We start from the raw sequence: 27,500 nt of genomic DNA, 5'->3' as shown, positions 1-27,500 counted from the left end.
TTAGAAGGGAGGTTTGTGATATTGAAAAGTCGGTTTTATCAACCTTTTGTTGACAATGATGTTACAGGGTTGTGCTCTTTACTTTCTACTGCTTGTGCAAAAGCAAAGATTTGTCTATTGCTCCAAAAGCCACATTGATTTTTCAGAAATGGGAGAATGAGAGTATATTGTTCTTACCTCCCTGGAAACACCCTTAATTGATTGTTTCAAAGCACTGTGCCTTGAAATTAGTAGGGGCTCAATAAATATTGGTAGAAAGACCTAAATAATTGAGAGTTAACTAAATTTTTTTTTTAAATGTAGAGGAGATTTTGTGTGCCTCAGTGTAAAATTGTAGAACATCCTTTTAGCTAGAGCTTTACCTTAAGGCCATAAACCATACTTAGAGATTCCAGTTCAAAGATTTCAGTTACATGAACAAGTTAAGGTAAGAACTGCGAAAGAAATCACTTTTTTTTTTAAGCTTTTTGGAGGGGGGAGGGCAGGACAATTGGGGTTAAGTGTCTTGCCCAAAGTCACATGGCTAGATTTGTGTTAAGTGTCAGAGGCCTAATTTGAACTCATATCCTCCTGACTCCAGGACTGGTACTCTATTCACTGCGCCACCTAGCCGTCCCACAAGAAACCACTTCTAAAAAATAATTTTTTATATTGTCTAAATTTCTTCCAGTTTCCCTCCAGAGCTGTCTCATTTAACAAAGAAATTTTTTTTAACAAAAAGAGCTTTGTTTTAACAAATTTTTAGCAAAGAAATATTTTAAAGAAAAAGAGGAAGAAGAGAAATAAAATTAGCAAAACCAATTAATACATAGAAAAAGTCTGTTCCAGATTTATGTATCTCCTGCCTCTGCAAAGGAGTCCAAGGAAGTAGCTTCTCGTGTTTCTCCTAGGAGCCATGCATGTTCTTTGTAATCTGAAACATTCACTTTAAAATAATTTTTAATGTATTTTTACATTGTTTAAATTTCTCCTAGTATCTTACCCCTTTGCTTCTTCCAAGAGAGCCATACTATATAATAGAATAATTCTTTTCTTCCTGCTCCTTCTCAGAACGTTGGTGGATTGTCCTCTAGGTTATGTCAGCTAAACATAGTATACACTAGGGCTCTGTCCTAGCTAGGCCGTCTTTCTTTCCCTCTGCTGATAGTACTATTTCACCTATTGATCACATCAGCTTTTGTGAAATCAGCTATCACCTCTAGGCTGCTAATTGTCAATCAAATATAATTAGCCCTAACCTCATTGTTGACCTCCCATCCCCAACTGCCAATTAGGCCTGGGGATCTCAAACCAGGTGTCTTAAACTTGGCATGTCCAAAACAGAATTTCTTGTATTTTCCCCCAAACCTATCCCTCTTCCTAACTTCCCTGTTACCATTGAGGGTGCCACCATCCTTCTAGCCACACAGGCTTACAACCTAGGTGTCCTCAACTCCTGATGTCCAGTCTTTTGCCAAGGCCTGTCAATTTTACCTTTGGAACAATTAGACCCCTTTTGTGGAAACAAAAATATGCCTATACTTTACCTTCTCAAATGTTAGAACCAGAAGGAATATTTTAACTATGAGGCATTTGAGCACTTTATATATCATGGGAGCACAGAGTCTTCGAGCTAGAAAGGGGTCCTAGAAACCTAGCCCCATTTTATAGAAGATGAACATTGAGGTCCAAAGTCATTTGCAAATGACTTGCAAAATCCCACAGGCAAATGAGTGGTAGAGCCCCTTAGGTCTTCTGACTTCAGATCTCTTGTTTCCCATTATGCACTGCTTACTTATATAGTCATGGTACATGCATCATGGGGGATTGGGGGAATAATAACATACCAAATGTGTTCCCTACCGTCATGTAGCTGAGATTTTAGTTGGTAAAAGATAGCTGACAATCAAGCATTTTAATAAGTACTTATTCTGTGCTTGGGATAAAAAAGGGGCAAAGCAGCTCCTTACCTCAAGGAGTTTATATAACGAGGGAGACAACATGTAAAAAACTAGTAGGTACATACAAGATCAGTACACAGTAGATGGGAGGAAATCTGAGAGGGGTAGGAACTAGCAGTGGGGGAATGGAGAAAGACTGTCTGCTGAAGATGGGATTTGTGTTGCATTTTGAAGGAAGCAGGGGAGCTAAGAGGTGGAGGTAGAGAGGTAAAGAGCATACCAAGGGGCAAAGGAGTAGAAACCAGAATTGGGGAAATGGGAATAGACTGGGGGGGGGGGGCAGCGGGGACCATGTAGTTGTGTTGGTAGTGAAGTGTAAGAAAGGGGCCAGGCTATAGTTACATGGTAGAGGCCTTATACATTTGATCCTGGAGTTGTTCAAACTAGAGCCTATGAGTGGGGGTGGGGAGGAGATAGGACTTCATCAGATCTGTTATTCAGAAAAATAACCTTGGCAAACTAACTGTGTTGGATTGATTTGGAGTGGAGGCACACTTGAGACAGGAAGGACCAGTTAGAAGGCTATTGCTGTAGTTTAGGCAAAAGGTAATGAAGACCTTCTTAATTAGCACAGTGCCTGGCATGTGATTGTTCAGACCAACTCTCCTTGACCCCATGGACCATATTGTCCAAGGGGTTTTCTTGACAGATACTGGAGTGGCTTGCCAATTCTTTCGCCAGTGGGTTAAGGTGAACAGAGATTTAATAACTTGCCCTGGGTCACACAGCTAGTAAGCATCTAAGGTTGCATTTGAACTTGGGTCTTCTGACTCCAGGCCCAGGGCTCTATCTGTTGAGCCATGTAGCTGCCTCCTGGCACATAGTAGGTACTCAAACTTATTGATTATTGACTCACATGTTGAATACCAGAAACTTATGAAATATTCAAGTTAAGATTTCTGAGAGGCAGTTGGGGATTCATGACTGGCTCAGCAGAAACACTAGGACTAAATAGATCTGGGACTCCAGTGCATAGAGAATACCAACCGTGGGCTCTGCTGATCACGCTATGTTATGGTATGTAGATCAGAAAGAGAAAGGAACTCAGTACAGAGCCTTGGGGGACAGAGCAGTTGGGCAGATAGTAAGAGAACCAGGAGAGAAGAGTGTCACAGAAATCTAGAGAAGATGGGCTAAGGTGATCATTTCAGAGATTAAGATTGAGAAATGCCTGTTTGATTTGGTAGCTTTGGAGAGCACAGTTTTATTTGAAGGTTGAAAAATCCAAGAGCCAGATTGCAGTCTTTAGAAGATTGAAAGGATGGGGAGGCAACTAGGGTAGACAGCTTTCTTAAAGAGTTTAGCCACAGGGGAAAGGAGAGAAAGAGGACAATACCTAGCTAGAGGAATTGGTATATTTAGTGTGGGTTTTTTTTCTTTTTTGGAGGACAATTGGGATTAAGTGACTTGCCCAGGGTCACACGGCTAGTTTTTGTGTTAAGTGTCTGAGGCCGGATCTGAACCCAGGGCCGGTGCTGTATTCACTGCGCCACCTAGCCGCCGCAAGTGTGGGTTTTTTTTTTTTTTAAGGACTGGGGAGACGTGGAGATATTTCTGGGCCTTGAGGAAGGAGCCAGCAGATAGTGAGATTGAAGATGGGAGTGGACTGTCATTCTGAGGGCATTTTTGCTGCAGAAGGCTGGAGGCAGAAGGATGGAAGCAAGAACATACAGTGAGGTATTAGTAAGAAGATCTACCTTTTCATCTCAGAAATGAGCAAACATGGAAATAATGGAAGACCAATGATGTTCAGTGTGAGATGAATAGAGAAGAGGGATATCCGCAGATGTTCTCAATTTTCCTGATTAAGTTTGAAGTCAAGAACCCAGAAGATGACTGAATTATGTGGTTAAATAGACTGTTATGAAGTTTGAGGAGAAGGAAGTTAATCATTGCTTGATGGTGTTAGAAAAGGTTTCATGGAGGGAGGCAGCCTTTAAAGGGAGGTTGGGTAGGATTTGAAAGTGCTAAGAAGACATTCAAGGGAATTTTGGGGATGAGTAAAGAGTAGAGAAATATGGGAACCAAAAATATATTGGATGACTGACAGTGCCCAGATTCAGAGCTAAATAGGTATTTGGAAACTACCGAGAGGATTGGGGACTTTGACAGCCTATTTCTCTGCTGCCGCAGTTCCTGAGGGTGACAGCTTCCACGGTTTAGAGATTGAGCGAAACCATCTGCCAGTTCCATCTGGAGATGAAATACAGTCCCTGTTTGCAGCTAGAGGCCTGAGGGGGTTATTTGCCACTACAGGTGTGAGAAGAGTGTCTTTGTTTTCCATTTCTATGCCCTTGCCCTTACTAGGTTCACAGGAAAGGAGATACTCCTTGTAAGGGGACCAGAGGACAAATATGAATTTAAAAATAGAGACATACTGTTTGCAGGGATCTAATTCCTTCCTGGTCCAAGACAATTTTTAGAAAAATTGAAATTTGCTTTCTATCACTGTTGTTAATTTAGGAATATGAATATTGAAGCACAGTGCAGATTATAAACAATTCAGTTTTTAAAATGTTGATATCTTTTGTTTTTATTTGACCTGCATTTCTTAGTGTTGTAGGAGGAATGAATCTGTTAGTTTAACAAACACTTAGTAAGTGCTTAACATGTGGAAGGCACTGTTTGGATACAAAAACAGTTTTTGGTAGAAAATTCCAGACTCCATCTTTGTACCAAATATCTGAAGATATTTTGTACTGGGCAGCATTTGAAAGGCACCTTTCCAAATCAAGTTCTAAGTGTCCTTATTTGTTTTGAAACTCAGTTAAATGTAATAATAACATTTTGTCATTGCATTCTTCCAGTGTCTACTTGATTTCCAGTCCTTGGAGCACAATAATTATTCCAACCATCATTAAAATTGTTCCAATCATCATTAAAAAGCCTTATAACTATGGAGATAGTGAATCCTATTTTTTTTCCCTTTTTGAGAATGACATTGGTACCTAATGTTGAAATGCATTATAGTATTGGAATCATATTACCTTTACTATAGCACCTTAAGGTTTATAAAACACTTCTGTCCATTTTCTCAGTTGATTTTGTTATAGATACTAATCAAACCTTTGTGATCTTGGGTTAGTTAACTTCCCCTTTTTTGGGCTGAAGTTTCTTAATTTGTAAGGGAGATAGGTGATTCAATGAATAGAGAGTATAAAACTTGGAATTGGAAAGACCTAAGTTTGAATTCTGCCCTAGATACTGTCTGTCTGATCCTGGACAACTTTCTTAACCTCAGTCTCAACCATTTTTATCATTTATAAAATGAGGATAATAGTAGAACCTGCATCTTAGGGTTATTGTGAGGACAAAATGAGACATGATCTATAAATTGCTTTGCAAACCTTACCACACTATATAAATGTTGATTTGTTTTATTAAATAAAAACAAGACAGTTTATTGGTCCCTGACAGTTCCTTCCAAGGCAAATATCAATCTCTCTTTTCATATTGAAAACTGTATTGTGGAGGATAATTTATATAATTTATTTTGTAGGAGGGTAGAGGCCAGTAAATGCATGAGAAAGATAGGGACAGGGACTAGACTTGTTATTTCAGTGGTATAGTGAACTCCTAGTTAACAAAAATCCTTCTACCAATGTACTTTGGGCCCTTTTCTGCAATTTATAGTCTAGAACAGTTGTCCTAAAGTGTCAGGCTAAGCACCAGACTTGCCCAGAGTCACACAACCAGTATGTCAGGTGGTACTTGAAACCATGTATTCTTGGCTCCAAGGTAAGCTGACCAGCTCCCTTAGTAAGTTAATGAATAATAGAAAAGGAATTGGTCCTTCCTGCCTCAGTGGGATGCTTGGAGGGACAGTATATGACCTTTTATTTATCATTCTGAAATTAGTGATTCAAAAACTTTTCAGTTTTCCAGAAGAGAAAATGTTCTTAGGGAAAATGAAAACAAAACAAAACCCCAACAAACCAACAACAAATCCAAACCAAAATCATTGTCACACAATCTCCCTTCTCCCTCTTAAATGTGGAGCCATTTTTTAACTTTTGTTTTTGGTTCTTGTGTGTGTGTTCAGCCAACAAACTTTTTTGTGAGATGCTTACTTCTGTGCAATATGTAGAGCACAATTATCTTTTGGGCTGCCCAAGGATTGTTTGGAAGGGTAGAAGAGTGTAGATGGAAGTAAACGGGACCCTTCTGCCCACTGGGTCAGGCAAGGCTTGTTTTGCCAGTGACTGATAGAGGTTTGGGGGCAGGTTACTACCTCTGTGGTCACTGGAGTCAGGCCTGAAGGTTTGCTTCAGGGGTTGGGTATTATTCATGCTCTCAGAATCCAATTTTTTAGACTTTAACATTGAAATCCATTTGTCAAGGGATTGATTTCTTGAACTTTGCTTCTGTAATGAGGATTTACAAATTCTAGAAGTTTCTAAGTTTCCTGTCATATTAATAGGAAAATAGTAGGGAGAGATTTTTGGATAGCTTAGGTCTACAAGCCAAACCTTAAAGATTGATTTAAAAAAAATTTTTTTAATACTGTTTTTTGGGTTTAATACCAGTTATTTCTCATTTACCTTTCATTTTAAATTACATAGAAATCACATCCTAGATTTACTACTTGGTACCTATATAACTTTGGATAAGAGACAATTTTGAGTTTTGGTTTTCTCATCTGTAAAGTGAAAAGACTTCACTAGGTGATTTCTGAGGTCCCTTACAGTATTAAATATTATCTCCCCCACCCTCTACTTCTTCCACATCAGCAAAAAATAAATTAACCCAAAGACTGGAGCTATTAGTGACAATAACTGATCAGTAGTACTAATATGCTGTATATGTACTCAGCTATCTCTGCCAAGTGGGAGGGTGCTGTCTCCTCTCCAGATTCAATTTGTAAGAGGAAAGGATTAGAACTTTTTTCCTCAGGCAGCAATATTTTTTGCCATTTAGCTGACTTTTCTACAAATCTACCAAATTGTAAGGCACTTATGGGAAGGAAATAATAGCTTTCATTTTTACAGCACTTTGAAGACTAAAAGTGCTTTATGTATTTCTTCATCCTGCACTGCTTTTGTGGTCCCTGGCTTCCTATGGGCAGTCAAATACTTGTTTATTGATTTAATGATTGTATTTTCTTTTGATAAGGTAATAGTGGGTGCTACTTTTTTCTTGAGGGGTTTCTCAAGATAAGTACACTATGTAGCCATATAAATCCCTATACTTGTTGCTAGTACTTAGTTAAGTTAGTGACTTGTTAAGCAGTTAACTGCAGTGGATTTTGGACAATTGTGATAATTTGATCTCTCTTACTCTCTAGAACTGGTTCTTAACCTGGGGTTTCTGAGTTTAAAATCATTTTTATAACTGTATTTTGATGTAATTTGTTTCCATTTTAATTATAAATATTGTGTTTTAATCTTTTAAAAAATCTTCTGAGGAGTCGATAGGCTGCCTTCCTAGGGAGAAAGGAGTGGAGTGGTCAGTGACACAAAAGGTGAAGACCTGCAGTCCAGAGATACCAGTTTTTAATATTCTGGAATTAGGGGGGGAAATGTAAGATAACTAGTACCAAAGAGGTCCTTGTCTTGCCATTATTATCTAGTTCAGTAATCCTTTTCTCACCCACCATCCTCTTCCCCTAATTTCTTTTACCCACTGTGAAACACTTAGCACAAAGGAGACTTTTTTGGGAATTTGATTGTTATTGTTGTACCAGCTAGAGGTAGAAAGTAATCCCAAGGGTGTAATTTGAGAATTGATGAGAGAATGAAGAATGGATTAATTCTTTGAAATTTATTTGGAGTTATTAAAGAATTTAGAAAGATGTTCTGCTTTTTACTGAGGAAAGTAAAAACTTTTCTAAAATTTATTTAATTTGGCGGTTTTCAAAGTGGAAACTTTGCTTATTAGTGAAATCTGCAGGCAGGCTGCTATAAATCCAGCCTCTCTCGATTTTGAGAAATATGAAAGTCTTTTTTAAGAAATATTTGTATTTGGGAAAATACACCTCTAGTAGACCTGCATCTTGCTTTGAAAAAGTGCCAAAAGTTTTCTGAAATTACTTCCTGTTTACTGTGTAGTCTGACAGCAAATTATAAGGTTCAAAATAGACTCCCATCTTTTATTCTGGCTATAAATGAAATACTCTAGAGCTTCTGAGAGACTTTTGGCTCTTATGAAGTTCAGGTCAAACTCAGTTATTCAAAATGTCCTACACTATTTCAGATTTTTTCCCCCAGGGATTTAGATGTTTGTTTTTGTTTTTTCCTATTAAAGACAAAGATTGTCTTTGGAGGCCAAAATTAAATAAGGTAGAAGGGGACTTAAATATTTTGGCTTTTGTACCAGTTGAATTTCAATGTAGTGATCTGGTGTAGTACATATGTTTTATCTATCTATGTATCTGTATCTGTCTATATTTGTCTATCTGTATCCTGTATATGTCTATAATATATACTTGTAAGATAAATTATAATCATAATTGGGCATCTGTTTGAAGAAATGTATTTTGAATGTGATACTTATATATTTTAAAAAAGCCAACTGTAAGTGACTTGGGTAAGAGAGGATCCTTCACAACCAGGTCAGTCCTGTCAGTTGAATTTATCAGAAGATTGGTTTATGAATTGGGACAGATCTTGGACCATATGGAGCCTACTTCATGGAAGTATATTATCTGGAGGAAAATGAGTTTCAGGAGCTAATCTTTTTCCCATTAATGTAACATTGCTAATTGAAAAAAAAAGTTGCAAATTATTTTTTTCTGCTTCCACCTCCATCCATTGAGAGGGCAAGAAATGTAATATCCATCATATATGTGAAGTCACATGAAATATTTCCTCAGTTGCCTTTTCTCAAGAAAAATGAAGCAAGGGAAAAAAGATCTGCTTCAATCTGCATTCTCGAATCCCTTGGTTATATATCTGGAGATAGATAGCTTTTACATCCTTTGGAGTTGTGGTGGATTATTGTATTGATCAGTTTCTAACACTTTTATAGTTTATCTTTACAATATTGCTATTCCTGTGTAGATTTTTTCTCTTGGTTTTTCTCACTTCATTTTGTATTAGTTCATATAGTCTTTTCTGAAGCCATCCCCTTCATAATTTCTTACAGTGCAATAATATTCCATCACATTCATATATCATAATTTGTTTAACCATTCCGAATTTGATGGGCCTTCTCATCTTCCAGTTTTTTGCCACCACAAAAAGAACTGCTATTTGTACTTTTGAGCATGTGAGTCTTTTTCCATTTTCTATGATCACTTTGGCATGTAGACCTAATAGTGGTATTGCTGCGTCAAATGTACAGTTTTTTATAGCCCTTTGGGCTTAGTTCCAAATTGTTCTCCAGAAAAGTTGGACCAGTTCAGAACTCCACCAACAGTGCATTAGTGTACCTGTTTTCCCACAGCCCCTCCAACATTTGTCATTTTCCTTTTCTGTCATCTTAGACAATCTGATTGGTGTGGATAATAGATTTTTTTGGATAACAGAGCTAGAAGGAATCTTGATGTCATTTAGTCCAAATCCTATTTTACAGAGCAGGAAATTGAGACCAAGAGAGGTAGATTGACTTGCCCTAGGTTATATAGGGTGGTCAGTGATCAAGAACTAGGATTTGAACCCTGGCTCTCTGATTCTTAATTATTTGAATTGCCCCACACTGCCTCTTCTCAATTACATTGTATACTGGCTGAATTAAAAAATATTTCTTTTGACAGTTTCATTGAGAATAGAATTAATTGTGAAGTCATGACTTTTTAAAAAAAGGCTTTTTAATTTTAAGGTGTTTTTTTTTTTTAAGGGAACAGTTTTCTCCATTAATTCATTTCATTCATAACATAGTAAGTGCTTTATGTCTGTAATGGACTAGAGGAACAGCTGAGAACCGAATGTCTCTTTAGCTTATGTAAATGTAAAATTACCTTGGGGCAGGGGCCTGCAGTTCACCACGTGGAAGAAACCCAGGGAATTCAGTAAATTAATTAGGACATAGTAAGTAAATTGATTTGTCAATAACACTCCCCCCCCAAGTTTTTTCACCTTAAAAAATTTTATATGTTCTTATCTGGCATTCCATTACACTTCAAGTTCCCTGGGGACCTGAACTGTCTTTTTGCTTCTTGTATCTCTCACACTTACACAGTGCCTGGTAGCACATAGTAGGTGCTTAATGTTAATTGTTTAGTTGATGCCTAGGTAAGTGTTCCAAGTCTTGGGGGACAGCCAGTAAAAATTCATGGAGTTGTGGAGATAGTGTCTTATTGGACGAATATCAAGGAAGCCAGTGTCACTGGATCATGGATGATGTGTGGAGTCAAGTAAAGTGTAAGAAGTCTGAAAAGGGAGGAAGGGCCAGGCAGTGAAGGGCTTTAAAAGCCAAACAGGATTTTCTACTTGATCTTGAAAGTAATAGGAAACGGGGCGGCCAGGTAGCACAGCGAGTAAAAGCACCGGCTCCAGTGTTGAGAAGACCTGGAGATCAAATCCTGGGCTCAGACACTTAGCACCCACCCAGAAACACCTGGCCGTGTAACCTTGAGCAAGTTACTTAACCCCAATTGCTTAGGGGCGGCCAGATGGCTCAGCGAGTAAGAGCACTGGCTCCAGTGTCGGGATGACCTGGATCAAATCCGGGCTCAGGTACTCAGCACCACACCCAGAAATAACTGGCCGTGTAACCTTGAGCAAGTTACTTAACCCCGATTGCTTTAAAAAAAAAAAAAAGAAAGTAATAGGAAATTATTGGAGTTTAAGTGAGATAACATATGCAAAGTGCTTTGTAAATCTTAAAAGTGTTATATAAATGCTATGATAAAGAGGAGGAGGAGGTGACATGATCAGCTTTTATACAACTTTTATGCAGAGTAATATCCATTCTAAAAAAAAGCCCACAGGAATAAAACACACACATACAGACACACACACACCAGCACTAAGTTGACATAAATGATCAAAGATGAGGAAACCATCTTAGTCTAGCTTCATTAGTCAAGGTCAGATTTTCTGTCTATCTGCTTAGTTTAGTAGAAGCACACCCATCACTATTGCTGTCACAAAGTAAAACCACATCAAAATTATTACTTGTCCCAAGTAATTCATCCAACACTATAGGCTAGGAGGGAGGGTAATGTATGAGGACAGTGGGGATTGTGGGTTTTGTATTTTTTTGTTAGTGACTAGTAGAAGCAGTGCCACTTTGTGCTATAACTTTCTAGATCCTATTTTCAGCCACATTGCAAATGAATTGATGAACATATATATGGTACTTGATTCTTGGAGAGAGAGAGTATTGAACTATTTATGCTAAATAATTTTTTTACTACCACTTGACAGTAAAATGGCAATTGGTAATATAGTTTCCTCTTTCTTGCTACTGATGTGACAGTCTTTTGACAGAAGTATACCGTGTTTCCCCGATAATAAGACCTATCCCGAAAATAAGCCCTCCCCATTACTGTGTAAGATTCCTCGAAAATAAGCCCTATTGATATTGCTGCTGTAGTGAAGGTGATCCCCTGCACTACATGCTACATTACGGTACCCCCTGTATGCACCCCCCCCCCCCCCCCCCCCCCCCAAAAGGCACACCGCGCTCGGAGCTGCATCCAATCAGAGCTGCACCGTCATCCTGTTCTTCCCCAGTGATTTGCTTGCTGGCGCCATTGAGAGCAGTGCCGCGGAGGAGAGCTGAGGCAGGACAACATAAGCCCTCCCCTGAAAATAAGCCCTCTGGTGTTTTTCTTTCCAAAATAATAATGACAGTGTCTTATTATCGGGGAAACACGGTATACAGGATGTACTGATACATTAGTTCCCTCCCAGATTGCTACAGCTGGTATTATACACATTGTAAAACTTGGATAATTTTGTTTTAACTTTTTCTTTTAAGTATTTGATATTTTCAGTTCAACTCTTTAAGACTCTATACCCTTAGTTACTATGTCTGGTGTTCTCAAATTTGTCCTATAAGCAGTGCTTAGGGCTAGTGGCCCCAAAACTACAGCATGTGGAAAGGGAGATTAAATTTTCACATATAACTGGTTGTAGTCTTAGCTAGTGTTGCACCTTGATGCAATTAGCCTTGAATCTTTCCTTCCCTTTTTTTTTTTGAAGTGCATTAAGTTTTATGAATTGCCTTCCTCATAACAATTCTGTAAAATAGGTGAAACAAATATTATTCCCTCTTTACAGATGAGCAAATAGAAACCAAGAAAGTTTAAATAACTTTCCAGGGTCACTCAAACAGGCTGTGTGCTAGGACTCGAGTCAAGATCCTCTGGCTCTTTCCACTGCACTACCTTGTCTCTGAAAAACAATGGCATTTAATTCTTGACTCTTTTTATTCCCTCACAGAGAGCTATGCTTTATAATAAGAAAAAAACAGTTTAGCAAACCTAAACAATCAATCAAAATAATTTAATGTATTCACACCCATCCATAGTTCCCTTCCACATCCCCACCCTCCTCCATCTCTATAAACAGAGGAGGCTGAGTCTTTTCATATCTCTTCTTTGGGTCCAAACCTTGGGCTATATGTCTAGTGCAGGGAGCGTGGGGAACCTGTGACCTTGTGGCCACATGTGGCCCTTTAGGTCTTCAAGTGCAACCCTTTGACTTTAATCCAAACTTCACACAATAAATCTCCTTAATAAAAGGATTTGTTCAGTAAAACTTGAACTCAGTCAAAAGACTACATACACCCAAGGACCTAAAAGGCCACAGGGTCCCAATCCTCAAAAGGTACAAACGTTTTAGTCACTTTGAATAATTCCTGCTATCATTCTAGAATGGTGGGAAAGCTTTTGTATTCCACATACTTTAAAAATTAGGTAGAATGAAATGCTAGATCTAAAAACTGTTTAGGATTAGGGTTAGGGTTGCATGACAGTCACAGAATTTTAGAATTGAGGTATTTCAGAGGTCTTCTTATCCTACCCCATAGGAATCCTTCATTGTAACATACTTCACAGCTTTTTGAAGCTTCATTCAGCTTCTTGAAGGCTTGAAATGAGGGGGAACCCACTACCTCCTGAGCCTGTCAGTTCCATTTTAGATAGCTCTGTTCTGCTGCTGAACCTCAGTTTGCCTTTTTGCAACTTCCATTTATTGCTCCTGGTGCCCCATAGGACTAATCTATTCCCTTTTCCACATGATTCTTTTTCAATGTTGAAAGCTGTCGTCTTCGCCTCCTCTTTCCTCCTTACCCCTTCTCTTTTCTAGGCTAATCATTCCTAGTTCTCTCAGCCTCTCCTCATATAACACAGAATCAACCCTTCACTATTTTGGGTCACACTTCTTAGAATATTTTCTAACTTATAAATGTCCTTCTGTGGTACCGGTGGTATACAGTGGGTGGGGCTTGGGCTTGGAGGCAGGAAAACCTGAATTCAAATCCTGTCTCAGACATTTGCTAGCTTTGTGACCCATGGCAAATCACTTAACCTCTCTGTCTGTTTAATTTTCATATTTCATTTTCCTCATCTGCCAGATGAGGATAGTTGTGCTTATTTTGAAGGGTTGTTTGGAGTATCAAATGAATAAAAACACTTTGTAAACCTTAAAGTGCTATATAAATGCTAATAATATTATTAATGCTACTGCTAATAATAATGAATTGACGCACCCAGAACTGAAGATGTGTAACTAGTACAGAAGGACTAATAACCTTAATGTTCCTGGAAGCCAGGCTTCTCAAGGTAGCCAAAGATGATGTTAGCACACTCTTATCCATAGGTATCATTTTGAACTATTCTTATTTAAAAACATAATACCTAGTGTCTATGGTAGAGGGAGTTCTTTGAAGGTTTTGAGGGGCCCCCTTAAAGATATAGAATGAATAGAGATGAGGGACTATTTGGGGGAGCTATAGAGAAGAACAGCCTGGAAATTTTGAGTGTAACAAGAAAAAAAGTGGGGAATATGGAGTCAAGGAAGCTACAAGCCACAAATCTCCACAAAACTAAGGGAGATTTCTGATTTGTAGTGAGTAGCTTTTTGAAAAGGGTAGAACCCTTTCTGTAGAAGTCAAGAACATATTCTTATGAGAAACCTTTTCTGACTCCTCAGTCAGTCTTAAAACTGCCCATACCTACTGCCACATCTTGTTCAAGTGTGACCTTTTTTTTTTTTTCAATTTTGAGTTTCAAATTCTCTCCAATACCACCCTTCTTTCCTTTCCTCATTGAGAAGGCAATTTGATGTAAGTTATATATGGTGCAGTCATGCAAAGCATATATCCACCTTATTTATGTTGTGAAACATGACTAAAAAAATCCGCAAGAAAAATAAGTATCCTACAATCTATATTCAGACTTCATCAGATCTTTCTTTGGAGGGGTAGCATTTTTCATCATAAGTCCTTCAGAATTGTCTTGGATCATTGTATTGCTGAGAATAGCTAAATCATTCACAATTGGTCATCATACAGTATTGTTGTTAGTGTGTACAGTGTTCTGGTTCTGCTCATTTTGCTTTGCATGAGTTCATGTCTTTCCAGGTTTTTCTGAAAGCCTCCTGCTTGTGACTCTTTCATACTTGCCCTGCATCTAAATCCTCTAACTCCTTGAAGGCCCAGCTCAATGCCTAGCAGCACGGTCTCTCCTGCTCCAGGTTACTCAGCACTTAGTGAATCAGTTTTGTGTTATGTGTACATGTTGTGAGGTTTCCCTCTGCCTCACAAGAATATAAACTAAAATGCCTATTGTGTGCCAGACATTAGGCTAAATACTTGACAGGTTTCTTATTTGCTCCTCATGACAGCATTTTAAGAAACAGAAAAATATCAGTCATTTGCTCAGAGTCACACATCTAGTAAGTGTCTGAGACTGAATTTGAATGAAGATTTTCCTGACTTTAGACCCAGAGCTCTTCCCTGTACTGCTGAGGTTAGTGCCTGGCATATAGTAGATGCTTAATAAATGCTTCTTATTTGGTAGGACCTTAGGTCAGGCTTTTTCTTTTTGTGTGGGTTTGGACTAGAAGGCCTGTTCTTTAAAAAAAAAATTCTTTTATTTTGTTAAATATTTATTTCCCAATTATATGTAAAAAATTTAATGTTTGTTTTTAAAAATTGAGTTCCAAATTCTTTCCCTTCCTTACCCCTTGAGAAGGCAGACAAAATATCAGTTACACATACAAAGTCATGCAAAACATTTCCATATTAGCCATGTTGTAAAAAAAAAAGAAAACATACCACACACACACACTCAGAAAAATAAAGTTTAAAAAAATGCTCCAACCTGTACTCAGTACTCTAGTATAACTTTTCTACCCTTTCTAGTCTAATAGTTTCATCTCCTTTTCACATCCAAACTAGAAAAAGTTGTCTATATTCTTTTCTTGACTAAATCTCTCACTCATTTCTTAGCCCCTTGCAGTCTGTCTACTGCCCTACTGAAGGCTTTAGCCAGAGTTCCCAATGATTTCTGAATTTCCCAATCTGATGATGTTTGTATCATGTAACACTGTTATCTACTCTTGTCACCTGGGTATTCCCTTCTCTGGGTTATGATTGTTGCCTCTTTTCTACAAGCTTTTCTACCTGTCATTTCTCCCATTCCTTTTCAGTTTCCTTTGCTAGGTCATATTTAAGTCCTTTAATTAGGAGTGTACCTTAGGAGTCTATCTTGGGCTTCCTTTGTTGTCTCTACAATTTCTCGGTGACTTCATCAGCTCATGGAGATTTCAGATCTCTATATCCAGTCTCTTCCTGAACTCATCACCAACTGCTTTATTGACATTTTGAACTGGATGCATCTCAGATTCAGCTTGACCAGAATTTTAGAGAACATTATTTAGAAAATACATTTCTGCAAATTTCTTGTTTTGGTAGAAAGCTACTCATCAGTCACGGAGGAGTCATCCTTGAGGCCTTACTCTCTTCTTCAACTCCACATGTCTAGTCAATTCCTTTAGCAGGTTTTTAGTGAGTCGCTTTCTGCAAAGAATGTCTGTGCTTGGTCTGTACTATTGCAATTTCATAGCCTCCAAATTAGTTTCTTTGCCTCATTTGTTCACACCAAATTCATCTTCCTAATGGACAGGCTTGAGTCTTTTAATGCAGGTTTCTCCGTCCCCTAACTCCTCCCCCCCCCATATGTACTACCTCCTTTCCTTTACCTCTTAGAATACTTACTTCCCTGCAAGTTTCATTGCATTTATTTTGTTTAATGTTCACATTTTTTTTTTTTTTTTTTTGGCAAGGGGAAGGCAGGACAATTGGGGTTATGTGACTTGCCCAAGGTCTTATGGCTAGTAGTACATGTTAAGTATCTGAGGCTGGATTTGAACTCAGGTCCTCCTGTTTCCAGGGCCAGTGCTCTATTCACTGCACCACCTAGCTGCTGCAAACATCGTCTTCTTAAGAAATATGAACTCCTTAAGGGCAGGACCTTTCAGTTTTGTTTTTGTGTTCCCAGTGCTTTGGACATAGGCACTTAATAAATATGCTTTGATCTTAGTCGTTATATTACTTAGTCTTCTATAGTGTCTTAGAATTATGACCTAGTTTGTGTTCTAACAAGGCCATTGTCCTTGGTTGAAAAAAAAAATCTTACCTTTTCATTTCCCTGTGATTACAAATCTGGAGGCAATGTGTTTCAAGTCCCACCTTTGGTAGTCAGTGCAATTCTGGGGAAATAACTTGACCTTTCAGTGTCTCTGCCAAGTCTCTAGGACTTGTAAAAGAGTTCCCTACACCAGTAAAATGAGCAGATCTTGTCAATTGGGATCACTGTACTGAGTATAGTTTAATTGAAGGGAAATCAGGCAGTTGAACTTGCACCGTGACCTTGATTTCCTATGCTTCACTACTTTAGTTCTTACAAATGTATGCTTCACCTGTCAAAAAGTTGTGTTATTTTATATTCTCTCAACTTTTGGGTTTATCATTGTTTATTTCCTATTCTTATTAGAAGAAGCTACTACTACTTTTTGAAGAGGAGGGATCATTTCTCTTTTCTAAGGGTAGGTAGTTTTTGACCAATCACCTGGCCTCCAATTTTACAGTCTTCCAGAGGTCCAGAGAGTGTAACAAATTGCTGGAGATTTGGGGGAGCAAAAGCAGTTGTTATACCCCCTTATTTCATTCTGGGATTCTTTTCCCACTGAGTTTCAGCAGGGAAGTTGGGGGAGTTGTAAGAAGTAAAGCTTGCTTCCTAATTGTTGAGTCTCCCTTCCTCCTTTCTTTTTTCCTTCTTTGAAGTATATACAGCTCATACAACATTGACTGTTGCTCTTAGGTTAGGTCTACACCGACTCTGCTGTCTGTAGATTTATAGACTGGTTCTTTCTACAGTCAATGAGTTTTTCTATTAAGTTCATAAAAGTAGCTGGATATGTTACCACATATACTAATCCAGGTTAGACTTTGCTTCTTAGCTGTGTGACTTTGAGCAAGTCACTTAACCTCTTGTCTGACTCAGTTTCTTCATCTGTAAAATGAGAACAATAGCACCTACCTCCCAGAGTTGTTGTAAGGAGTAAATGAATGAGACATTTGTGAAGTGCTTTTCCAACCTTAAAGAACAATATAAACGCTACCTTAGCTGTTGTTATTTTATTAATTTTTCCCAGTGAGGCAGTTGAAAATACCAGGTTTGCATTCCAGTCCTGCTTTTGTTACCTTAATGTCATCGCCTGTTTGTGAGAGCTTCAAGTTTTTCTACATTTCTAAAATGAGGAATGGAGTCCCTTACAGCCCAATTTTTGTTGGATAGGATGCTATCCTTGTCATCTCTCTTGACTCTGGTAGGGATTTAGGGCTAGAAAGGAGCTTAGGTATCCTTTAGGCCTGGGGTTCTTGACCTTTTTTTGTGTACGTGTCTCATGGGCCTTGCACTGTCTCCTGTAGCCTATGGACCGCTTCTCAGAAGAATGTTTTTAGTTGCATAAAATGCATGGGATTGCCAAGCAAGCCATTTATATTGAAATAAAGTTACCAAAGTAGAAACAAAAAGCCAGATTTTTTAGACCTCAGTTTAAGAACCTCAGGAAACTTAAAAGAGTTCAAAAAGTGGAGTAATTGTCCTGACATAGGTTGAGTAATAAAGCTTCTTGTGTTTATCCTGGCTCTTGCTTCTGCTGTGTGGGCTAGTTTGCCAGCATATTTGCTTTTTACAAATGGAGACTTTCTAGAGAGCCATAACCAGGTATTACCAAAAAAGGAGGATTAATATATTTAAGTCAGTTATTAGATACTTACTTTAAAATATCTTAACAGATGAAGTTTGGAATATGGTTCCTTCCCCCCAACAGCAGCTAGCTATGGATGACTTTGCTGTGCTACCACATGAGGGAAGCAGTGTTTTTATGTAAAATATGATGTTAGGGCTTCAGCTTTTTAGACCTAGATCCCAAGTTAAATACAGTATTGTTTTTAGGCTCAGGATTCTGATAGTTTGAAGAATAGTGTTTATCATATTCAGGTACCCTTCCAGCTTTCAGTTTTTAAACTGTTTTCCTTTTGCCATCATAAAATCAAATTAGATCTTTAATAAATAGTTTCTTTTCTCCTTGGAGTCTGTTTAAGGGTTCTGTCTTTAGATACCATTTGGAGGGTGGGCTTTTCCCAGATGATCTTAAGCAGTGGAACTGGTATGTTTGGAATTTTTTTTTTAAACAATCCTCACTAATCTATCAAAGAACTTTTGTTTTTGCCTCTTTTTTTTTTTAGGGAGGGCAATTGGGGTTAAGTGACTTGCCCAAGGTCACACGACTAGTTTTTGTGTTAAGTGTCTGAGGCTGGATTTGGTCCTCATGACTCCAGGGCTGGTGCTCTATTTACTGCGCCACTTAGCTGCCCCTTGCCTCTTTTTTTTTTTTTTTAAATATTTGTGCTAGGAAATAAAAGGAGAAATTCTCTAACTAGAAATACCTAGCTAATCAAAATAACTTGAAAAGAACCAGGAATTTGGAGAAAGCAAAAGATGAGGAAGAAGGTGTGTATTACATTTCCTCCTTTACCTATACTCAGCACTTAAACAGGATAGATGACAATTATTTCATTGCCATTTTCTGAAGATTGGAAATAAGACTTGCAGTAATATAGACGCACAACAGAATTCAAGAACTTCCCAGGAGCTCATAGTTTTAAAAAATAAATTTTTATTCACCATATCCCATGATCATGATTGTGACTGATAATGCATACAACTGTATATGTCAATTTACATCCTTTGAATGATGCACTTGAATTTTGATAAAGTTAATACCAATATTGTCTTTGAATTTTTGAGGTGGAAGAGAATGCTTTGCCAGGGGTGATGGATAGAGTTGGCACTTGAGTGGTGGATCTTAAGGCTTTTCAGAGGTAGAATTGAGGGAATATATTCTGGGAATCAAAGATTGTTTGGCTCAGTCATTGAAATGAAGTGAGTAATGGATGGAAAGTAGGTTAGAATTTGAGACAAGAGGTCCTTAAATGACTAGTTTAGGAGTTTGTAATTTTTTTTTTTTTACTGTAAGCAGTAGGGTCAGTGTTTTTGAGCCAGGGGAGTGCCATGGTCAGATGAGATTATTTTGACAGCTGTGGGAAAATATTTCTATACCAAATTCTTACTGGTTCTGCATTATAGTGTGGAGAGGTGACCATGTGTTCTTGGATATTTTTCTATCAGAGTGTAAATTCTGGCAGATATCATCATCAATTTGGGGAGGTTCATCACCAGAGATGGAGGTTTTTTTGACCTGATCCTCTCGAGGAGAATTTAGGAAGTCATAGATATAGTCCAATGAGATCATAAATAGGTGTTAGAAATGGAAGAATTGACAAGGAATAACTGGAGATAAAGCTGCCTGTTGTGAGGTAAGGGCATGAACAGGGCATGAATTGAAAGAGGGGGATGGATGGGAAAGATGCTGTGGAGCTAGAATCTATAGTAACTGGCAGCAACCAACAGGATTTTGGGGATGATGGAGAGTGAAGGGGGTGGACTGGAGATTTTGAGTCTAGATAAATGAGAACTTGGTTATATCACCAGAGTCAGGGAATTTGGGATGGAGGGTGGGGAGATTAGACTTGAATTTGGGAGGTTGTTGCTTAGATAAATAAATCCTTGGTATGAGATTACCTTGGAAGAATGTTGAGAGATTAGAGGGATTATGACTGACCTTTGATCAGTCACTGTGGTAGGCTGCTACTGAGGGTGAAATGTTAACAGTTTGGGATGTGAAGGGAGGGGGATGGTCAAATACTGAAAGAACACTGGATTTTTTTCAGATGATATTAGTTCATTTCATAATTCTGTTGCTTTCTTTTATGAAGTTTTTTTTTTGCCTCAGTTTTCACATCTGTAAAATTGAAGTGTTAGACTTGATGAGTCTAACACTGAGGTCTTAATTCTTATGCTTCCCAATCTTTGATTAGAAACTTTGTAGCATGTGAGACAATTAGCATACATTATATTATCAACAAGTAATTGATAGAAAATTAATAGGGTAATGGAAAGAACAGATAAAAGAACCTAAATATTTGAATTCTTGTAAATTTTAAAATAAGCTAGCAACACAAAGACTAGAGAGGAGGTAATGGTAGATTGACCTCTTTTCACGTCTCCTCCATGGCTAATTGATGGTGCCAATTTGAATTAGTTAGGAAGATGTGTTCACCCGTTCTCTACCAAACAGTTCCACAGACAACCAGACTTCTGGTGGAGTTATTGGGCCTCATCTAGTGTTGTAACTTTAAAACTTTGATGAGTTACTTATTGGGTTTGTTTTTATTCATTGATTAGAGAACCCAAAATACAATTGTGAGCATTCAAACGTTTCTAATTTTCTGGGACTTTCTTCCTTGTAGTAATCTTGCTCTGCTTCTTCTCTGAAGCTCCATGCTTGTGACATCAGAGGTAGGAAATTAAATAAATGCCTGATGAGGTTGCCCTGTGGGTCATGTTAATAACCCTGCAGTGTGGTGGTATAATGTTATCTAATTTGGTTCCAGGTTAGCAAAGCCCTTTCCTACATAGGTCATCAGTCTCTCCTTTATGGTAAATGTTAGCCTGAAGATCATCTCACTCAAGGTCTAGAGCTTCCCCCACTAAGCCAAGACAATATCCTTTCCCTCCCTAAGTAGCTGATAGTAGCGTGGGTCTGAGTGTCTTTCCCTTTTCTCCTTCCTCCTCCTCTCATACCCCACCTCCCTTCCCCTCAACAAGTTAAAGGATTGATATCCCCCTTCCTCCACATCCCAAATGGTTAACATTTCGATTTCAGTAGCAGCTTACCACAGTGACTGATCAAAGGTCAGTCATAATCCCTCTAATCTCTCAACATGAGAAGATATGTGAGGTCAATCTACAATTACCTTCTCTCTAGTCTTTGTGTTGCTAGCTTATTTTAAGACATGTCTTCTGATTTCATATCTGACAAATTTCCATCTGAATATGTACCAACTATTTCAGAAAGTCTTTTATTCTATTTTTGTTTTATATTCAGCACTTATGAAGAGTTTGTAGTATGAAGTACTGTTACCTGGGGATAAAAAAATTGGGGAGGAAAATCCTAGCTCCAAGAATTAAGTTTTATCGCATATAACATTTATTCAGCATTGTATATAGTGGGGATAAGGCTATTGGAATTAGAGTCAGCCATCTTGGGTTTGAATTCAGACTATCTGTAGCAAGTCGCTAATCTTCTGGGGCCATAGTTATTTGTTTGTTTTTTTTAAAAAAAAAAGAAGAGGAGTTTGAATAGTGGGCATCATAGAACACTTTTCTGGAGCATTTGGCATTTGAGTTGAAGGGTAGAATAGTGGACACTTTAGCCATGGGAAATAAATTGAATACTTGAGAGAACAGGGCACGATTATGGTGGGTGTTGGATGTAGAGTAGGCCAGTTTGTATAGAGAGTTAACGAGCCAATGTATTTAGTATGTTTTTTCCTTTAACGTGAGCCCATAAGAATTTTATATTGCCTTCTGCTTTCATGTACATCACCTCATTTGAACCTCAGCACTGTGATGTTGACAGAGAAATGTCTTTTTTCCCGTTTTTGTGTAGAGAGGAAGCTAAGTGAATTGTGAGTGGTAGGTTTCTAGAACCCAAGTCTAAGTCTCTCGATGCATAGTTGGGTGTTGTTCTGATGTTCAAATCATCTTGCGTTCCATGGGTACCATCCTGGAAGCAGGAATCCAGGGCACTGGGTCAAGTTAATTCATAGACTCTTGGAACCTCCATTTCCTCCTATAAAATGCCAATTTTAACATGCAATGGTTTTTGTACAAAAAGTAGATTTTTGCAGATTTTGGAAGAGATTGTTTGATAGAGTGAGTTTTTGTAAACTTCCTGAATTTTATTGTTCTTTTGAGTATCTTGGGGAAATGAGTTATAGCATATGAAGGACAAGGAATGATTATTAAAAGACCAGTCAAAATGAAATGGCATCGTCATTGAAACATAAGTAGAGGGATGAAGTTCTGGGAATGCATTGTGGGACCAAGGAGGTAAGGGTGGACATTAGGGCTTGGGCAATAGAGAATCCTTTAGGAATTAGCCTAGCTTTGTTTTCTACATTTGTCAACACTAAGGAAGACTTGTTTGAAATGTCTTTACTAGAGCTGTATGGTAAAATGGGTAGTTATAGTGCAGACAAGCACACAGGAGGTGCTGAGTGTCCAAGGGAGATGTTTACATAGGTTTTACTTTGTAGCCCGAGAGGGAAATGATTCCCAGAATGCCCTTCCAGCAACTGGGGAGAGAGGATGGTTCTGATTGCTGTATTTTGAGCAAATTTATATCCTAACCAGTAGTTGTGGTGCAATCTCCTATTTAATTCTCAGGGATATGGGGTAAATGACTTTAAAAGAATTGGGACAGCTAGGTGGTGGAGTGAATAGAGTCCCTAGACTCAGGAAGACCTGAGTTCAAATATGGCCTCAGACACGTAATACACTTAATTAGCTGTGTGACCTTGGGCAAGTCACTTAACCCCAGTTGCCTTGCCCCCCCCAAAAGAATAATAGGCTAGCCTGTTGTTAATTAATATACTAACACAAAAGCTTAATCATATACTTTTTATTTACCCTTTCCACAGATTGCATTGATTTGAAATACTGAAAGTGGATACAAAAAGGCTTCAGCAATGCAGACTATTAAGTGTGTTGTTGTGGGTGATGGTGCTGTTGGTAAGACATGTCTTCTGATTTCATATACGACAAACAAATTTCCATCTGAATATGTACCAACGGTAAGTGTTAATGTCTTCATTATCAATGAAATGTTTCCTAAATTCATCTTATAAACCTTTCATTTCTGTGGATATTTGAATTTTTCAAGCAGTTGCTTTCATACACTGTCTTTAGAGACTAGACTATTTGACATGTCAAGGCTAATTTTTTTTAATACTTTAAAATTTGGAATAGTAGGTGAGGGAGATGGACATGTTAGGGGGTCTCAGGAGACATTTTCTGAAAGACAATATTTTAATGGTTGGTGTGTCATATTTAGAGAAAGGTGACTTATTTTGTGTGACATTTATGATGTTGGCAAATGATTGGAAGGGACACTATTGCAAGAGGAGCTTGACTTTGCTCTTTCTCCTTGAAACACAGTAAGCTTAGAGCTATCTCCTTTTGAGATTATAAAGAGCTCCATTTCCAATGGGGGTCTGTAGCAGCAAGCACCCCAGCGTTCCCAGGGTGGCTGCTAGCACAGGTTCTTGGATCTGCTTTGTTAAAGGAAAGCAACTCAAAATGGGTTAACAAGCTTACTTTAATCAGTCAGACATATATCATTTACCTTGTTCAGGGGAAAAGGTCAGCACCCCGAACTTCAAATTATACAGGCAGAATTATCAAGACAGAAACAGATCAAGTAGACAGATTTCCAAACTGTCCAACCGTTACATCCATACCCGGTCAACATCTGGGTTTTTCAAAGCGGGGGGGGGGGGCCTGGACAACGGCTTCCCAGAATACAGATCAAATCACAGAACACTTGTCAAAGTGAGCCCCCAAAACAAAGCCTCAAATCAGGGTTTATATAGCCTTCTCCTGGCTCAGAGAATGTAACAACCTTATTGACTCACTGGCCAGTCAAAAACTATCTACTGAAAAACAAGCCTCCCACCCCAGGCTCCAGGTGCACTTTAGCCTAGGGGCAGGGAAGATCTTCCAAATTTGTATTCCCATTACAGGGTCTTCACAACTTCTGCCTCCCAAGGGTCATGTTACCAGTGAGAGAGAGGGAGTGAGTGTGTGTGTGTGTGTGTGTGTGTGTGTATGTATGTGTGTGTACACGTATGACCAAAAGGGAATCACATTTTAAAGGGGTGGTTATACCCATGTTTTAAAGGGCTGGTTGGAGGGTAAAGATGGGGAAGAAGGGAGACACTGGTATTTGAGAAACCAGACTACTAGAGTGGGTATCTTTTTTTGGTGGTTTGGGTAGGACACTAAATAACATATTGAGGTTTGAACAGGCTAATTGATAGTGAGAAACTACTATCCCATGAGAAATTACACTCTAATTTAGTTTATCTAAAGGCAGATGATCTTGGGGAGTTGATTCAGTGTGAAACAAAAAGTGATAATATGAAGAATGGTTTTTATAATAAGAATTCCCAGAAAGATGAAAATAGGGTGGAAGGGTGAGGCATTAGTAAAGATATTAAGCAAAAGGTTAACAAACTGGAGGGCAAGGCCTTCCTTCCAGGAATTTGTAAGTCAGTTCCTCTAGAAACTTGTCTGTCACTTCCCTTTCTTGTCATAGCCAATGCCAAATTCCAGAACATTCCCCCCAACTGCTATGGATTCATAAGTGAGAGGATAGTAATAATTGTTTATAATTTAACTATTTTGTGCTGGGTTTTGTTCTTGACTTTGTATCCTCAACTTCTTGCCCCCTAGGTCTCTTAATAAATAAGTAATGATGTGAATTGATTGTATAGGGACACATGATTGTCCACCCTCACAGTGTTTGATACTGGTGGAACCTATATGTGTGGCTTCACTCATTAGATAACATTATTATGTTCAAAGCAGGTTGAAGATGGGATTGTTTATGTTATCAGGCAGTGACTGTTAGGAAAAAGGGGAAACTTAGTAGTGTGTTATTCATAGGGGCCCTGGCAGGGATTTTCCATTCATTGGCAGAAGAGTATCAAGGTACTCTATGTCAGGGCAGTGTACTGGTTACAAAGCAAGATGAAACCAGACCCTTGTGTTTGGAAGGAGCTCACAATCTGATTCAGTCAGCAAGCACTTTAGTAAATGCCCAAAGTTGTGCTAAGCTCTGAGGATACAAATACAAGTCAGAAGGACAACCCCTGCCTCTGAGACGCTTACCTTCTTTTGGTGGAAACAACATGCAAATAATTATGTGCAAATAAGGTTTATACAGGATTCTATAGATAATCCATAGTCTGCTTGTCCAGGGTCATACAGCCTGTTTGTTAGTATCAAAGTGAGGGCTACATTATATCTCTCTTTATATAGATAGTCCTTTCTACCTGGACTTGAAATGCAGGTGTTCCTTTCAGGATACCATCATGTTGAATAAATTCTGTAAAATTGATGATCCTGTAAGCAAATACTTTTCTGTGGTCTCTTTTCATGTACTAGGCATGCCATTTAAATTAAGACTTCATTGTTTTAAGATAACAGTTTTTTACAGTTTTGTCCTTGCTATCTCTCTAGTATCAGTTCTCCTGTCATTTTTTTTTTCATATAATCTCAGCCATTTAAGTAAAACTCACTCAGTTTATGAATTCAACACATAAAGCACACAGAAAAGGTCCAGGAGTGAGAATATATAACAGCAATAATGATGACATGCTTTATCTTTATCCTATTGGATTCTGAAGCATTTGTTTCTACTTGCTAACTCCCTGCCAAATTATCTTTTTTTCTCCTATAGACTTAGAGGCATGATTTCTTGAAAGTGTATTTAAAATTTCTGTTTATTGAGTTTGTTACAATTTTTTTTTTAAACAAGTGGACTATTTTTGGGGTCAGTTATGCCCAGAAATGCTGAAAGATTACCACCATAATAGTAAATTTATTTTTTAATTGAAAGGAAATATATAATAAACAATATTTTAGAAACTGAATGGACATTTAAATAAAACAAGCAAGTGTAACCAAGACTGAGTTTTCTACCTTAGAGATCTGGAGGTTTCTACCCTGACTAGGAGTCTGGAGTATTCTCCATTTTTTTTAATTTGCTTCATCTGCTGCTTGCTGCTTTTTGAGAATAAGTACTTTAAAATCTCTCCTGCTCATTTATTTCATAAACTTTGAAGAAAGCAGAATTTTAGTTGGCAGTAATGGCTGAAGAAAAAAATTGATAAGCAATGAATGGGGGGGCTAAGAGTCAGAAAAGAAGCACTTTTTGGGGGTCTATGGGCTCCCCTTCTCCTAACTTTTTCTGTGTTTTTCTAAGGTATTTGACAACTATGCAGTCACGGTTATGATTGGTGGAGAGCCATATACTCTTGGACTGTTTGATACTGCAGGTGAGAACTTTTGGTGTGTTTTATTCTGTAGATGTAAGAATTACTGGTGTTTCATATTTGTTTTGTAGAATGCTTTGAATCATATTAGTATACTTTCTGATAGTCAAAATTATAGAACATGAGAATAACCACTAATTTTTTTTTCTGTAATGCTTGCTTGCTTATAAGCAATTTCTTCACACAATCTGTAATGTAAATGGGGATGTTGATCTAGAGAAATAAGAGTTTTTACAATGGAGTGAGTACAGATGGGAGAACAGTAGGTGAAATCTTTGCACAGTGAAACGGAGACTGGAAAAGACTCTTAAGAATATCAGTGGAACCTGACTTGCTCCCCAATTGATGACCCTTGAACCGGTTGGTTTACTTCATTACTTAAAATATCTATGATTTCATCTGTGTCAATGATCCCCCTGTTGTTAGGGCTTCTTTTTTTTTTTTTTTTAATTACAATTGGGGTTAAGTGACTTGCCCAAGGTCACATGTTAGGGCTTCTTGAACTGGTATCCATGGACCTCCTAGGAGTTCTGGATAGATTAAAGACTCATGAACTTGGATGGAAAAATAATTAACATTTTAAATTTTTAATAATTTTAAACTAAAATGGAGCATTTCTTTAAATTATGATTTTTACACACACACACACACGTGTATTTGCACATGTACCTACACCATAATAACCCCTCAGATTTTATTCTGATAATGGGTTTATTCCCTTTCAAGTTCACAATCTCACTAGGTGACTAAACTCTCTGAACTTGTCTAAACTTAGGCTTCTCTTAGTTGTTCTAACTTGGGCAAGAAAAAGCCAGCACTTAGTCTTTCAGGGCCTGGGGTCATTTTAATGTGGCATTGGAGCATCATAATAACACCTTGGTTTATTAGGGGAATACTACTCAAGATTATCAGAGACAGGGCAGGAAACTGACAGAAATAAATAGAATTTGGCTTTCTGTTGCCTTTGGCCACTTTGATTTGCTAACGATTTGTTTGCAAGGTGCCATTTTTAAACACTTTAATGAAGGTATTTTCCAAATTATGATGTGTATATAGAATACATATATATATATATATATATATATAACATGTACACTTCTCATACATATATGTATATAACGCATATATACCCGTACA

The 27,500-nt window shown here is 38.0% G+C and overlaps 1 protein-coding gene across 3 annotated transcripts in view; it reads left to right on the top strand.

The window, feature by feature from the left end:
• The window catches only part of CDC42 (cell division cycle 42), a 54,522-nt gene that overhangs the window by 14,269 nt on the left and 12,753 nt on the right, over positions 1–27,500 (top strand). For all 3 annotated transcript variants that reach the window (XM_069078515.1, XM_069078516.1, XM_069078517.1), the window contains exons 2-3: positions 22,947–23,099; positions 26,294–26,366. In XM_069078515.1, coding sequence (XP_068934616.1) covers positions 22,995–23,099; positions 26,294–26,366 — 178 coding nt within the window. In that variant the 5' untranslated portion in view covers positions 22,947–22,994. The remainder of the gene's footprint in view (positions 1–22,946; positions 23,100–26,293; positions 26,367–27,500) is intronic.

Source organism: Petaurus breviceps, unplaced genomic scaffold, assembly GCF_028583685.1.
Source record: "Petaurus breviceps papuanus isolate PSGF00001 unplaced genomic scaffold, PetGlider_PUasm1.0 91041, whole genome shotgun sequence".
Lineage (NCBI taxonomy): Eukaryota > Metazoa > Chordata > Mammalia > Diprotodontia > Petauridae > Petaurus > Petaurus breviceps.
This window is presented reverse-complemented; position numbering and strand designations above follow the sequence as displayed.